The sequence below is a fragment of the Salvelinus alpinus genome, chromosome 10, assembly GCF_045679555.1.
Source record: "Salvelinus alpinus chromosome 10, SLU_Salpinus.1, whole genome shotgun sequence".
Classification (NCBI taxonomy): Eukaryota; Metazoa; Chordata; class Actinopteri; order Salmoniformes; family Salmonidae; genus Salvelinus; species Salvelinus alpinus.
The window spans coordinates 14,011,207-14,028,094 of NC_092095.1; the positions used below are offsets into that span (position 1 = coordinate 14,011,207).

At 42.3% G+C, this 16,888-nt stretch overlaps 1 protein-coding gene across 1 annotated transcript in view; it reads right to left on the minus strand.

Annotated features, from left to right (window-relative positions):
• Positions 1-16,888, minus strand: part of LOC139531436 (pleckstrin homology-like domain family B member 1) — an 82,220-nt gene that overhangs the window by 19,913 nt on the left and 45,419 nt on the right. The window contains exons 8-10 of the mRNA XM_071327884.1: positions 4,736-5,095; positions 1,438-1,575; positions 602-739 (exon numbers count right to left, since the gene is read on the minus strand). Of these exons, the coding sequence (XP_071183985.1) occupies positions 602-739; positions 1,438-1,575; positions 4,736-5,095 (636 nt within the window). The remainder of the gene's footprint in view (positions 1-601; positions 740-1,437; positions 1,576-4,735; positions 5,096-16,888) is intronic.

Sequence of the window (16,888 nt, forward strand, 5' to 3'; positions counted from 1 at the left end):
TATATTTGACAACTTTTACTTTTACTTCACTACATTCCTAAAGAAAATGATGTACTTTTTACTCCCTACATTTTTCCTGACACCCAAAAGTACATTACATTTTGAATGCTTAGCAGGACAGGAAAATGGTCTAATTCACACACAAGAGAACATCCCTGGTCATCCCTACTGCCTCTGATCTGGTGGATTCACTAAACACATGCTTCGTTTGTAAATGATGTCTGAGTGTTGGAGCTTGCTGGATATCTGTACATTTCAAAAAACTAGAAAATGGTGCCGTCTGGTAAGGAATTTTAAATGATTTATACTTTTACTTTTGATACTTAAGAATATCTAAAACCAAATAATTTTAGAGTTTTACTCAAGTAGTATTTTACTGGGTGAATTTCACTTTTACTTTTCTATTAAGGCATCTTTACTTTTACTCAAGAATGACAATTGAGTACTTTTCCACTACTGCCTGCACACAGTGCTTATGACACCACAAACTCCATGTAACAGCACGTACCCACCCACCCATATTGTCACTCTCTCTCTCCCTCCCTTATGTTCAGTTGCCCCTAGTGAACCCAGTTGACTCAGTGTTACAACAGACACACACCTGAGTCTTCTGGTCCGGTGCCTGTTGTTCCATGACGGCCATCTTGGTGTCGAGTGTCTCCACAGCATCTCTCTCCTGCTGCAGAGCTGTTAGCTCCGCCTCCTGCTCAGCCTGCACCAAGGCACCCTCAACCTCCACCTGGATGGAGAGAGAGGGAGTGAGTGTGTCCATCTCTACCTGGATGGAGAGAGAGGGAGTGAGTGTGTCCATCTCTACCTGGATGGAGAGAGAGGGAGTGAGTGTGTCCATCTCTACCTGGATGGAGAGAGAGGGAGTGAGTCTGTCTGTCTATCTCTACCTGGATGGAGAGAGAGGGAGTGAGCCTGTCTATCTCTACCTGGATGGAGAGAGAGGGAGTGAGTGTGTCCATCTCTACCTGGATGGAGAGAGAGGGAGTGAGTGTGTCCATCTCTACCTGGATGGAGAGAGAGGGAGTGAGTCTGTCTATCTCCACCTGGATGGAGAGAGAGGGAGTGAGTGTGTCCATCTCTACCTGGATGGAGAGAGAGGGAGTGAGTGTGTCCATCTCTACCTGGACGGAGAGAGAGGGAGTGAGCCTGTCTATCTCTACCTGGATGGAGAGAGAGGGAGTGAGTGTGTCCATCTCTACCTGGATGGAGAGAGAGGGAGTGAGTGTGTCCATCTCTACCTGGATGGAGAGAGGGAGTGAGTGTGTCCATCTCTACCTGGATGGAGAGAGAGAGAGAGTGAGTGTGTCCATCTCTACCTGGATGGAGAGGCAGTAAGTATGTCTCTCTCACCTCTTTCTACCCAACTTTTTCTCTACATCTCCCTCCCCCTATACCTCCCTCCCTCCCTCCCCCATCCCTCCTTACTTCTCTGAGTGATTCATCCATCTGGTTATCCAGTTCTTTGATCTTCTGTTCCAGCTTGTCCATGTTGTTGAGCACCTGGATCCTCTCCTCCTCCACACGGGTCACTTCCTTCCTCCGCTGTCCCTCCTCCGCCAGCGCCTAAAGATGACATCACACTCTCACAATGGAATCTATGCTATGTTCTTTATTCCCCGGTCCTGGAGAGATATTGGTGGTGCTGTTGTCTGTTCCCAGCCCAGAACAAACCTGATTCAGTTGATCTAGATCTTGATAATTAATTGAATAATGCGTGTTAGTGCTGAGCAGGAACAAAAGCCTGCACCCACTACAGGTCGTCCAGAACAAGGGAAAAATAAACTGTGGTCATAGACATAGACATGTTAACGTGATATCTTCATTGGTTGGATTTAGCTGTCCACACACACTCACATCTCCTGTGACCTGCTCTCACAGCTGCACAGAAACCCAACTTCAAATACAGTATCCAGCACCTCCAGGTTCTGACACGGTAAATAGAAGACCAATTCACTATAGCAAACGACCCTGACCTCTAAAGCTTGTTGTGGAGGTCTAAGAAGATAAGACCTTTTTGCGAGTAGATAAAATATGTGGCCGCTAAATGGTAGAGTAAGTCAGATTCCAGAGGAGTTTCCACAACAGAACTAAGCAATGTAGAAGGAGGTGTTGAGACGTGGCCAGGGCCTGTGTGTGTTTTCCTCTGTAATACTTTATGGTGAGAGGGGATCTCTCTCTCTACCACTCTTATCTCTCTCTCCTTTAACTCGTATTAAGTCATGAGACGCTACATGAAGCTTCGTAAAGGCTGTTATTAAGCTTGTGTAAGGACTACCTGACCTGAGGTCTTGCTAACAGGTTGCCAGGTGAACACTGCCTCCTGTCAATCATTTAACAAGGCTTAATTAAGGTTTACTCAGAGACAAAGGAAGGGCAGCAGTAGCACCTTACGTATATCTGTGTGTCAGAGAGAGACAGGGAGGTTGGCTGAAAGTGGAGAAAGAGAGACAGGGATGTTGGCTGAAAGAGGAGAAAGAGAGAAAGAGAGAGAGAGACAGGGAGGTTGGCTGAAAGTGGAGAAAGAGAGCGAGAGAGAGACAGGGAGGTTGGCTGAAAGTGGAGAAAGAGAGAGAGAGAGAGAGAGACAGGGAGGTTGGCTGAAAGAGGAGAAAGAGAGAGAGAGAGAGAGAGAGAGACAGGGAGGTTGGCTGAAAGAGGAGAAAGAGAGAGAGAGAGAGAGAGACAGGGAGGTTGGCTGAAAGTGGAGAAAGAGAGAGAGAGAGAGACAGGGAGGTTGGCTGAAAGTGGAGAAAGAGAGAGAGAGAGAGAGAGAGAGACAGGGAGGTTGGCTGAAAGTGGAGAAAGAGAGAGAGAGAGAGAGAGAGACAGGGAGGTTGGCTGAAAGTGGAGAAAGAGAGAGAGAGAGAGAGAGAGACAGGGAGGTTGGCTGAAAGTGGAGAAAGAGAGAGAGAGAGAGAGAGAGAGAGAGAGAGAGAGGGAGAAAGTGGAGAAAGAGAGAGAGAGAGAGAGAGAGAGAGACAGGGAGGTTGGCTGAAAGTGGAGAAAGAGAGAGAGAGAGAGAGAGAGAGAGAGAGAGAGAGAGAGAGAGAGAGAGAGGGAGGTTGGCTGAAAGTGGAGAAAGAGAGAGAGAGAGAGAGAGAGAGAGAGAGAGAGAGAGAGAGAGAGAGAGAGAGAGAGAGAGAGAGAGAGAGAGAGAGAGAGGTTGGCTGAAAGTGGAGAAAGAGAGAGAGAGAGAGACAGGGAGGTTGGCTGAAAGTGGAGAAAGAGAGAGAGAGAGACAGGGAGGTTGGCTGAAAGTGGAGAAAGAGAGAGAGAGAGAGACAGGGAGGTTGGCTGAAAGTGGAGAAAGAGAGAGAGAGAGACAGGGAGGTTGGCTGAAAGTGGAGAAAGAGAGAGAGAGAGACAGGGAGGTTGGCTGAAAGTGGAGAAAGAGAGAGAGAGAGACAGGGAGGTTGGCTGAAAGTGGAGAAAGAGAGAGGTCAGGGATGTTGGCTGAAAGTGGGGAAAGAGAGAGACAGGGAGGTTGGCTGAAAGTGGAGAAAGAGAGACAGGGAGGTTGGCTGAAAGTGGAGAAAGAGAGAGACAGGGAGGTTGGCTGAAAGTGGAGAAGGAGAGAGACAGGGAGGTTGGCTGAAAGTGGAGAAAGAGAGAGAGAGACAGGGAGGTTGGCTGAAAGTGGAGAAAGAGAGAGAGAGACAGGGAGGTTGGCTGAAAGTGGAGAAAGAGAGAGAGACAGGGAGGTTGGCTGAAAGGGTAGAAAGAGAGAGAGAGACAGGGAGGTTGGCTGAAAGTGGAGAGAGTGAGAGACAGGGAGGTTGGCTGAAAGTGGGGAAAGAGAGAGACAGGGAGGTTGGCTGAAAGTGGAGAAAGAGAACGACAGGGAGGTTGGCTGAAAGTGGAGAAAGAGAGAGACAGGGAGGTTGGCTGAAAGTGGAGAAGGAGAGAGACAGGGAGGTTGGCTGAAAGTGGAGAAAGAGAGAGGTTGGCTGAAAGTGGAGAAAGAGAGAGACAGGGAGGTTGGCTGAAAGTGGAGAAAGAGAGAGACAGGGAGGTTGGCTGAAAGTGGAGAAAGAGAGAGACAGGGAGGTTGGCTGAAAGTGGAGAAAGAGAGACAGGGAGGTTGGCTGAAAGTGGAGAAAGAGAGAGAGAGACAGGGAGGTTGGCTGAAAGGGGAGGAAGAGAGAGAGAGAGACAGGGAGGTTGGCTGAAAGTGGAGAAAGAGAGAGAGATGGTGAGGTTGGCTGAAAAGGGAGGAAGAGAGAGACAGGGAGGTTGGCTGAAAGTGGAGAAAGAGAGAGGTTGGCTGAAAGTGGAGAAAGAGAGAGACAGGGAGGTTGGCTGAAAGTGGAGAAAGAGAGAGACAGGGAGGTTGGCTGAAAGTGGAGAAAGAGAGAGACAGGGAGGTTGGCTGAAAGTGGAGAAAGAGAGACAGGGAGGTTGGCTGAAAGTGGAGAAAGAGAGAGAGAGACAGGGAGGTTGGCTGAAAGGGGAGGAAGAGAGAGAGAGAGACAGGGAGGTTGGCTGAAAGTGGAGAAAGAGAGAGAGATGGTGAGGTTGGCTGAAAAGGGAGGAAGAGAGAGAGAGAGACAGGGAGGTTGGCTGAAAGGGGAGGAAGAGAGAGAGAGACAGGGAGGTTGGCTGAAAGTGGAGAAAGAGAGAGAGACAGGGAGGTTGGCTGAAAGTGGAGAAAGAGAGAGAGAGAGACAGGTAGGTTGGCTGAAAGTGGAGAAAGAGAGAGCGTGAGAAAGTGAAGAAGTCTCACCTGATTGGTCCTCGGTAGATGCGGGGTGGGCGAGGAGGCAGAGCTTCGTAGAGTGACGACGGGCGATTCCGCCCTGTTGTCACGGGGATCGCTGCTCCATCGCTGTCCGACCTGACGCTCGTTGTCGTTACCATAATAATTGTTTTCCGAGCCGGTACCATTTCTGTCAACGGTTAAGTCGAAGAAGACGGATACTGGCTCTTTGTCGTCAGAGACCTGGAGCTTCTCTAGTTCCCGGTTGATCTTTTGAAGGTCGGCTAGACCGGTACCTGGACTAGAACCAACACCCTTCTCCCTGTCCTGCTCCGATCGCCCCAGCTCTGAACACAAAGACAGGATGGTCTCCAGCCGTTGGAGTTCCTACAACACACACAGAAACCCACACAAACATGTACACTACAGTTCACAAGACAGGGGTCACTTAGAAATGTCCTTTGTTTTGGAAGAAAAGCACCATTTTTGTCCATTAAAATAACATCAAATTGATCAGAAATACAGTGTAGACATTGTTAATGTTGTAAATGACTATTGTAGCTGGAAACGGCTGATTTTTTATGGAATATGTACATAGGCGTACAGAGGCCCATTATCAGCAACCATCACTCCTGTGTTCCAATGGCACGTTGTGTTAGCTAATCCAAGTTTATAATTTTAAAAGGCTAATTGATCATTAGAAAACCCTTCAAAGAACAGCGCAAACTTTCTCTAACCAGAATAGAAAGAGGAGTGGGAGGCCCCGGTGCACAACTGAGCAAGAGGACAAGTACATTAGTGTCTAGTTTGAGAAACAGACGCCTCACAAGTCCTCAACTAGCAGCTTCATTAAATAGGTCCCGCAAAACACCAGTCTCAACGTCAACCGTGAAGAGGCGATTCCGGGAACACAGGGCGCAGCAAGGACCTCAACATGACAGCCGCTCAATGCCCAGGCTGTGGACATAGCAACAGGCCCAACCCCCACTTCTACACCCTCCCAAGTCCCATCCTGCGACCTAAGAGGTATGTATCAGACGCTCAACATGCTCTGCTCACACCTACTGTAATGGTCCGGGCCTAAACCACACAAAACAACACTAGACACTATGGAACACAAAGCTTTTACTATCTCATCCTAAAATATACAAGGTCTGACTGAGGTCATCTGCCTTTATCCTAAAGAGCAGGAACCCAGATTTCATCAAGAAAAAAAAAGATTTTTTTTTATTTCTCAGAACAAGAATAGACTGACAAGTTTCAGAAAAAAGTTATTTTGATCAAAGAAACTGGAAATACAGACATTGTCATCCTACAATAAACATGATATAGAGGAGATGGACCCACTGCTTGCCCTCTAGGTTACAGAGAGCAAACTACCAGGTGGTGGTATAGAGGAGACAGACCCACTGTTTGGGTCTGTCTCTACCAGGTATGAAACAGAGAAGAAACTCAGGTGGTATGCTAATTTGTTATAGGGCAGACCTAACCCACTCTCTTAAATGAGTCAAAATAGGAACATTTTACATCTGGCTAGAAATTAATATGGAAATTCTCTCAACAGAGAAATTTCCTCATGTGTGCTACCTACATCCCCCAAATAGAATCCCCATACTTTAACGATGACAGCTTCTCCATCCTAGAGGGGGAGATCAACCATTTCCAGGCCCAGGGACTTGGACTATAACAAAGAAAAATTAGCAAAAACATATACAGTTGAAGTCGGAGTTTACATACACCTTAGCCAAATACATTTAAACTCAGTATTCACAATTCCTGACATTTAATCCTAGTAAAAATTCCCTGTCTTAGGTCAGTTAGGATCACCACTTTATTTTAAGAATGTGAAATGTCACAATAATAGTAGAAATAATTATTTCTTTCAGCTTTTATTTCTTTCATCACATTCCCAGTGGGTCAGAAGTTTACATACACTCAATTAGTATTTGGTAGCATTGCCTTTAAATTGTTTAACTTGGGTCAAATGTTTTGGGTAGCCTTCCACAATAAGTTGGGTGAATTTTGGCCCATTCCTCCTGACAGAGCTGGTGTAACTGAGTCAGGTTTGTAGGCCTCCTTGCTCGCACACACTTTTTCAGATCTGCTCACAAATTTTCTATAGGATTTAGGTCAGGGCTTTGTGATGGCCACTCCAATACCATGACTCTGTTGTCCTTAAGCCATTTTGCCACAACTTTGGCAGTATGCTTGGGGTCATTGTCTATTTGGAAGACCCATTTGCGACCAAGCTTTAACTTCCTGTCTGATGCCTTGAGATGTTGCTTCAATATATCTGCATAATTTTCTTTCCTCATGATGCCATCTATTTTGTGAAGTGCACCTGTCCCTCCTGCAGCAAAGCACCCCCACAACATAATGCTGCCACCCCCGTGCTTCACGGTTGGGATGGTGTTCTTCGGCTTGCAAGCCTCTCCCTTTTTTCCCCAAACATAACTATGGTAATTATGGCCAAACAGTTCTATTTTTGTTTCATCAGACCAGAGGACATTTCTCCAAAAGGTACGATCTTTGTCCCTGTGTGCAGTTTCAAACCGTATTCTGGCTTTTTTATGGCAGTTTTGGAGCAGTGGCTTCTTCCTTGCTGAGCAGCCTTTCAGGTTATGTCGATATAGGACTCGTTTTACTGTGGATATAGATACGTTTGGACCTGTTTCCTCCAGCATCTTCACAAGGTCCTTTGCTGTTGTTCTGGGATTGACAGAACGCATTTCCTTCCTGAGCGGTATGACGACTGCGTGGTCCCATGGTGTTTATACTTGCGTACTATTGTTTGTACAGATGAACGTGATACCTTCGGGCATTGGGAAATTGCTCCCAAGGATGAACCAGACTTGTGGAGGTCTACAATTCTTTTTCTGAGGTCTTGGCTAATTTCTTTAGATTTTTACAAGATGTCAAGCAAAGAGGCACTGAGTTTGAAGGTAGGCCTTGAAATACATCCACAGGTACACCTCCAATTGACTCAATGATGTCAATTAGCCTATCAGAAGCTTCTAAATCTATGACATCATTTTCTGGAATTTTCCAAGCTGTTTAAAGGCACAGTCAACTTAGTGTATGTAAACTTCTGACCCACTGGAATTGTGATACAGTGAATTATAAGTGAAATAATCTGTCTGTAAACAATTGTTGGAAAAATTACTTGTGTCATGCACAAAGTAGATGTCCTAACCGACTTGAAGAAACTATAGTTTGTTAACAAGAAATTTGTGGAGTGGTTGAAAATCGAGTTTTAATGACTCCAACCTAAGTGTATGTAAACTTCCGACTTCAACTGTACATGATCAAATACAAATCTTAGAATCAGATATTAAAAGACTCCAATCTCCAATTACTTTGAATGAACTACAGGACAAAATACAAACCCTCCAACCCGAAATGGCCTGTGGTGTTAATGATATCCTACATGAAATGATAAAATATACAGACAAAGTGGCTATACGTAAACTTAACATCATCCTCAGATCTGGCATCTTCCCCAATATTTGGAACCAAGGACTGATAACCCCAATCCACAAAAGTGGAGACAAATTTGACCCCAATAACTACGGTGGGATATGCGTCAACAGCAACCTTGGGAAAATCCCCTGCAATACCATTAACAGCAGACTTGTACATTACCTTAATGAAAACAATGTACTGAGCATATGTCAAATTGGCTTTTTACCAAATTACTGTACAACAGACCACGTATTCACCCTGCACACCCTAATTGACAGACAAAACAAAGGCAAAGTCTTTTCATGCTTTGTTGGCTTCAAAAAAGCTTTTGGACTCAATTTGGCATGAAAGTCTGCTATACAAATTGATGGAAAGTGGTGTTGGGGGAAAAACATATGACATTATAAAATCCATGTACACAAACAACAAGTGCGGTTAAAATTAAAATAAAAACACGCACATTTCTTTCCACAGGCCCGTGGGGTGAGACAGGGATGCAGCTTAAGCCCCACCCTCTTCAACATATATATCAACGAATTGTCGAGGGCACTACGACAGTCTGCAGCACCTGGCCTCACCCTACTAGAATCTAAAGTCAAATGTCTACTGTTTGCTGATGATCTGGTGCTTCTGTCCCCAACCAAGGAGGGCCCACAGCAGCACCTAGATCTTCTGCACAGATTCTGTCAGACCTGGGCCCTGACAGTAAATCTCAGTAAGACAAAAATAATGGTGTTGCAAGAAAGATCCAGTTGCCAAGACCACAAATACAAATTCCATCTAGACACCGTTGCCCTCGAGCACACAAAAAATTATACATACCTCGGCCTAAACATCAGCGCCACAGGTAACAACCACAAATCTGTGAACGATCTGAGAGACAAGGCAAGAAGGGCCTTCTATGGCTTTAAAAGGAACATACCAATTAGGATCTGTAAAAATACTTGAATCAGTTATAGAACATTCTGGGGTCTGGGGTCCGCTCACCAACCAAGAATTCTGCAAAAATAGGACAAACACCAAATTGAGACTCTGCATGCAGAATTCTGCAAAAATATCCCCAGTGTACAACGTAAAACACCAAATAATGCATGCAGAGCAGAATTAGGCCGATACCACTAATTATCAAAATCCAGAAAAGAGACATTAAATTCTACAACCACCTAAAAGGTAGCAATTCCCAAACCTTCCATAACAAAACCATCACCTACAGAGAGGTGAACCTGGAGAAGAGCCCCTAAGCAAGCTGGTCCTGGGGCTCTGTTCACAAACAGACACAGAGCCCCTTTACAGCAACACAATTAGACCCAACCAAATAATGAAAAAAAAAAAAGATAATTACTTGACACATTGAAAATAATTATTTAAAAGAACAGAGAAAACTAGAATGGTATTTGGCCCTAAACAGAGAATATACAGTGGCAGAATACCTGACCACTGTGACTGACCCAAAATTAAGGAAAGCTTTGACTATGTACAGACTCAGTGAGCAAGAGAAGATAGGCTACGCGCACACTGCCCACAAAATGAGTTGCACTTCCTAATCTCTGTAGTAGTAACATAAGACACATGGATAACATATAAAGACATAAGACAGCTGAACATTAAAGTAACGAACCACATGTTCACGTTGATCATGAGACTGTGGTAATGGAGATATACTAAGAGACGTTCTGGCCCTCTTATTTTCTCCATTGTGCTGACAGACTGACCAGACACATGGGCACCTAAAACAATTGGACACACTAGACTTATAGTCTACACATTCCACTAAAAGCACACATACCAGAGAAATATGCTTAAGGCAACTGGACACTAATGATAAGAAGAGACATAGAGTCTGCCAATTCCAATAAGGACATACCAGAGAACATGCTGGGGCATTGAATTAAATACAGGGTTGAGTCATAGGCCTAGAGGGTAGATGGACATAGATTATTTTTAAGACAAGCATGGGTCTGGCCACTATTATAATTTAACTGAAAGCAGATAATGGGCGTTAGTAGGCGTGAACAAGCAGGAAGCCTGAACTAAAAAGATAATGATGGCAGGAAGAATTAGGGGAAGTATGCTTATTTGCATATGGGGTGGACCCATATGCTATTTATGTATAAATGTTGGAACCGGGGTTGGGAAGCGGTGTGTGTTCCGCGGGGTGTGTTCCGCGGGGACATGCCAGTGGGCTGTACAGTTGTAATAAAGAGCATGTTTGATTTTAAAAGTTCTGGTAAGCGTTGTATTTGAAAATGATTTTCCACGACATAATTGGCGAGCTTGCCAGGAGCTGATAGGGACTGGGACGTTCTTGGCTGATGATGGGTTCTTTGGACAATCTAAACAAACAGAGGTGGCCGCCCAACTAGACGGTAAGCAAGTTCTTACAATAGTTGAAATGTTTGTGTAAGATTGTTTCAGAGATACTGTCTCAGCGAGAGGAGCGCCACGTAAGTCTCTCTTTCAAATTTCCTAAAATGAAACCAGTAAATACAAAAGAACTTTTAAATTCAATGAATTTGCATGTATGTGTAATTTGGGGAATGGTATTAAATATAAATGTATGCGCATGTATAGAGACTGAGTGAATAAGGTGCTGTGAACTTTGCTTGTGTTAGATGTAGAGTGAGCATGCATGCGCTCGTTCAGATCAGACCGTTCGAATGTGTAGCTTAAATGATGCGGTTGTTTGCGCATCTGGCTGAGATGGCTGGTTAACATTTTTGAAAAGGTCTGCTTGGGTGGGATATTCACGGCGCGGCAGAAGGGTCTGTTGGTGAATATTTAGTAGTTAAATTAATATTTCATGGTTACCGCTTTGAAAGAAGGACTGAACGGATGAAATATTTAGAAGGCAGGAAAACGTTAGCCCGATTGTGCGGCGTTCAACTGCAAAAGTAGCTTATACAGTCAAAGCATAAATCAGTAGGTTGTAGGAAAACGTTAGCCCGATTGTGCGGCGTTCAACTGCAAAAGTAACTTATACGGTCAAAGCATAAATCAGTAGGTTGTAGGAAAACGTTGGCCCGATTGTGCGGCGTTCAACTGCAAAAGTAACTTATACGGTCAAAACATAAATCAGTAGTTAAATAAATATTCATAGTTTCCGCTCTGAAAGGAGGACTGTATGAGTGAAGTAGTAGGTGCAGGAAAAACGTTGGCCCGATTGTGCGGCGTTCAAATGCAAAAGAAATCCTGCGAATAAAAAACCGCTCTGTCTAGCTACCAGGGTTTGGTAATTCAGTAGGTCACGCCATAATACTACTCTAATAATAGAAGAAAAGATAAGTATTGGGGGTTGAATAGAATATGAAGACAAGCTGATCCGATTAGACAGTAGTCTCGTCATATTGTAGAAGTCTAGGCTTATGTAGGTGGAAGTGAATTAAGTCAATAAGGAAAGACAAGTTGTGTGTGTGTGTAGGCAGAACGTCCAGGAGAGGGAGCGCGCAGCTCTCCTGTGACAGAGTAGAGTTGATGAAGGGGTGTCGTTAACTGCTATTAGGCAGAGGGAAAGAAGTTAAGAAACATCGAAGTAAAATAAGTTATAAGCAAGGATAAAAACACTGATGTGATAAAGTAGTAAGCGACCATAGTAAAATTACTAAAAAGGTATCAAAATAAATAATGAATAAAAATAATTAAAGAGGAGTTAACCGAATAGTATAATATGAATAGAACAGTGTGGTAACAAAACAGAAAGTAGAATCGTTGATAAAATGAAATTGTACTATAAAGTTAAAAACGAATCTAGGTTAGTTAAGATAAATAGTGATAAATAGTGAAATTCAGGACAGATTAAGGATTCACGAACGGTGTAACAAAGGAAGAGGAAAAAACAGGCCGTCGATCACTCTGTGTCTACAGAAGCTACGGTCTAAAAATAGCCTGCAGGGTAGACAGCGGTGCAAAATGGAGTGGCCAGGATAAAAAGGAGAACAGGGGTGGCTTGACTCACTAGTAAATTGACCATAGGATCAAACAATAAGAATATAGAGAAGAGGTAAGAAAGTATAGACAAAATAAATAACTAAAGGTAAAAGTAAGACGTTAGATAGAGATCTTAATGGAACGGGCAGTGGACCTGTGTGGCTCAGTTGGTAGAGCATGGTGCTTGCAACGCCTGGGTTGAGTGTTCAATTCCCACGGGGGGACCAGGATGAATATGTATGAACTTTCCAATTTGTAAGTCGCTCTGGATAAGAGAGTCTGCTAAATGACTTAAATGTAATGTAAATGTAATCATAAAATTGATTAGAGCTATAAGAATAGAATAAACCAAACGGATAAAATGAATTAATAATGATATCTGTAAAGGGAAAAACACAGTGATATTTGAAGTACTGTACTAGAATAAGACATTAAGTCTTCTGTAGTATTCAGAAATAATGTCTGTACTATAAAGAGTAGGCTTTGATAAGAGAAATTAAGTGATGTGACAAATGAATTATTAATTGGAAAGGAGATTAGCTCTACCTCGGAAAAATAATAAATAAAAGGTGTATGGGAGTATTTAGAAAAAATAAATGAATAAATAGTGGCATGAAAACAAAAATGATTGTTTCTCCCTAGCATAGAGGGTTTTTAAAAAGCCATGGTGTCACTGAAAGACGCGCACATTAGTTCTACCGACTTCGGATTGAATATGAAAAAACTGGATAATGGGGGACGCCATTACCCGGTTACATTCTATCTTCAGAAAATACATTACTATAAAAGACAAATGTGGTTCCACTCGTCCTCGCAGACGTGCGGGTGATTAGTAGAACTATTGACAATATCTAAAAACAAATAAGAAAATAGCTCCCTGTTTTGAATATGGATATAGCGGGTTATGGGGAAAATTAGTGTAAGGTGACACTAGAACTTAGTGTGGTAGCAGGAAATGCCAATATACGAGAGTTTATTTCCTTGTCAAAATAACAAACAACTAATCGGTTTGAGGTTAGTGTGAATGGAATTTTTATTTGGCGGTGTATTGTCTCTGAGCGAACAATGAGTGGTTCATAGAGATTACAGTTTATATGTGGTCTAGAAGAAGTATTAGATCACATTTTGACTTGACATATAGTAGAGTACAAATGGAATTTTATTTGTTAGACATTCTATACCGTCATTCTCTGAAAAATGTTCAGACGTTTATGGAATAAAAATTATTTACAGATTAAAAGCTGACGTTGTGAAATTAACGATATGTATACTTTCTTTTCCAGAAAAAAAAGGGTTTAATCTTCTCTGGTCAAAATATCATTGGAGACTGTATTACTGTGGAAAGCAGTTAATTAAAGTCAGCTGCTATAAAAATATCTGGATAAGGCTAAAAAATGGAGTTCTGGATAAGTGAGTCCAGTCCCTGTGTGCTATTGGCTATGGTTTACTAGTAAGTGCACCATGTACTGGGAATGAATATACATTAGTAGGTTTATTGGAAGGGTTTTTTCCAATTCAGTTTCAAATTGGGTATGCAAAAGGATGAACATGTTTTTGAAAAATGTATTTAAGTTGCTCCTAAAGAAAGGGGGAGTGGAAACATATTAATGGTCTCAAAATGCCCTGAATCCTAGGAATTTCTTGTGAAAGACTGATCACCTTTTACTAGAAATTGTTGGAACAGGTGGGATATACTTATAAAATGTTTAAGACACCAGACTCTATTCAAACTGTATAATTACTTTGAAAATCTATTATGTCCCTGGGAAAATTATGAAGAGTTGTACCCTTAAATTGAATAAGTTATTCGAATAGGTTTATTTTTATTTTAATTTTCGATATAACATGGGTTCATAGGTAAAACTATCAGTTCTTTGGGGTTATGGTCTTTGGGGGAATACACAAATGTGTTTTGTTCATTATGCATATAAAAAGTGTTGAAAGTTATTCTAAAAGGGTTTATTGGAGTGTGGGTTTCTGTAAGGGTTTTGTTGATAACTACATCATCTGTAATTCATCTGAGAGATCACCAGTAGAATAAGGGAGTTGTCATGAAAGGTGACGTCAGAATGCTTTAGGGCATGGGAGAGAATATCACCACTAGTGGGTGTGGAGCTCATACCCGCCCTAATCGACTGAATAGTGAGGGACAACTGTGTCTGATGACCTGTGAACTGTATCAAATAATAGACATGTTGAAATGATATGGGCCAGGGTGAATTATGAATTAAAGGAATTGGGGTATTGAACTTTTATTACCAGGCCACTCATGTAAGAAAAACTGAGACAAAAGGGCTATTGGGAAAATAGATAATACTGGTAATAAAAGTGTTTAGTATAAATGTTAATTATTAAAGGGATGATGTGTATTGAATTGATCAGGTCAAATTTGAGTTAAAGTAAACACTAAGGATTGTTATCCTGAATATTGGGTTGGAAAATGTATAAACAATAAACATAACTGTTTAGTTATTTAGATATAGCACTGTTTGAATTTAATAGGCCTAGGGCCGCTCTGGAATCTAATCCTGGGACAAGGAGGTTGACAAAACTTCCAGAATATTTGATTATAGGTTTTTTGTTTCTTTTGTTTTATAATGTCATTGGAATTGTAATGATAAATTGTATTGTTTGATTGACTATAAAGGTAGTCTGTTGTGCGATGATACCCAAGAATGTAGAAGAAAGAGACCAACAATAACATTGGCATAGATTGAAAAGGATGGACGTTTTCCCCAGGTTTAATTACATTACAAATAGTGGTAATATTGCAACTGTGCAATTATTGTAATTTCTTTTTCTCTTTTTCTCGTTTGGTCAATTTATTTGTGTTTTGAGGAACATAAGGTTGTGAATATGTTCCTAAGGGGGGACTGATATCTATTTTAAATTGATTAGAAAAGATTTGAGAATGTTTTAAGAATGTATTTTACAGCAGTTGCTGTAGGGACCATCATTTGATTATCATTATGAATATTTCTGTGGCAGGAGGCCAGGTATTGAGGCAGAATGTTTACATAAGGCTGTTATTTAAATATTAAGATTTAGTGATCTTGCTATAAGAAGAAAGTCTGTTGTCAGGAAATAACCCATGTGTTAGTGTGTATGTCCTCAGGAAAAAACAGCCAGAAATGGAAGGGCTTGGGCTGCATTCTGGAGACTGAGTGTACATCAAGATACACCAGGCTGGGGGTATACTTCTTACAACACTGCAGTGGTAAAGATTTTCATGTCTCTCTTTGGTGGGTGCATAAGTCTCACGAGAAGTGAGGTCCAGCTGAATAATGGGTGAGCTTGAAAACACCATGACAGAGGACGTGGAATCAGAGAGAGAGAGAGAGAGAGAGAGACTAGATTTCACTATAGACATACTGGGTTGAGTTTTGGGGCTACTTTAGACATACTGGGTTGTGTTTGGGGGCTACTTGTTTCATTTTTTAATGCATCATGTGAAAAAGAATAGATGATAGGATATTATACTCTAAACAAACATGTTAAAGGGATTGATATGAAAGCATATACAGTGTTGAATTAATTCAAGAAGAGATAATGTTAATTGTAGGTTATGCACATGATTATCAGTTGAAATGGAGCAAATGGGAAACTAAGTAAAAAATGACATGATTTGGGAACACCTCTCAGAACCTGGGGCCAAAAGGGGAAGACTGGGTGGAAGCATGAGGAAGCTTTTTAGGGCTTTTATTTTTGTGGAGTCCAGCAGAAAAGTATCCTGGAGGCATAGAGTCAGGTGAAGAGAGAGTGGGAATTGTCATGGTCTCAGATTTCAGTTTGCATGAATATATTTATGCATAACACATAACATTGTCAATGCTGTTATGTTTTGTCTGTTGTTTTCCAAGTCTTATGTTTAGGAAACCAGAAGGAGAGGGGTTCGCCAGCTTCAGCTGGAATGTCTGTTTGTTGTGTGATGAGTGATGGAAGTAAGAGGATGTATGGTGCAATCTTAGAACAGAGGCCATAAGTCTCTAAGTATGAATGCTTCACAGAAAGTAGGCAGAAACCTGAACCAGGATGAGAGGTTCTGCGTCTGATGATCCAAGGGGACCAGAAGGACCTCTCTCAGTGGTACCAGGAGATCTAGTCCACGTTGGAGGGATCCGGAGGAAGTGGGATCAACCGAGGAGAGATGGACCCTATGAGGTGGCCAAAGCAACAAGAACGGCCGTCCAAGTGAAAAGAAGCCAGACGTGGTACCATCTGAAACACTGCAGCTGAGTCCCAACAGAGAGAAGGATACAACCACATAGAGATGAGGACACTGAGGATGCTGATTCACCAGGAGGGAGCCTGGAGGGAGCAGGAGCAGCGGAAACGATTGAGATGCCAGGGAGGAGCCAAGAAAACAGTAAATCAAGTGAAAGCCAAAATATGACACGTGCACCGACTAATGCACCCAGAAGAGGAGGAGAGGCCTCACAAGGAACAGAATAAGAACGTTTCTTTCCTAAAATTGAAACCCTTCCAGATGGAAGCTAAGTCCGGCCTGAGGAGGGAGCTTCAGGTGAAGAAAGAGGAGGAAAAGTCCCGCAAGCTGAAGAAAATGGGGATTACCCCACAATTGACTTTTAAACTTTTGAATGGCCTCCTTTACGGACAATTGATGTTAGAACAACAAAAGAATAATGACATTGACATAATAGAAGCAACAGTGAATGCTAGTATAGAAACAACAGACTAATGCACAATCAAGATGTATGGTGGGAGCAGGAAGAGAAGAATGGAATCAGCCGAACAATCCAAAAAGACTGACAAGGTTAGAATCTATGTTCCACC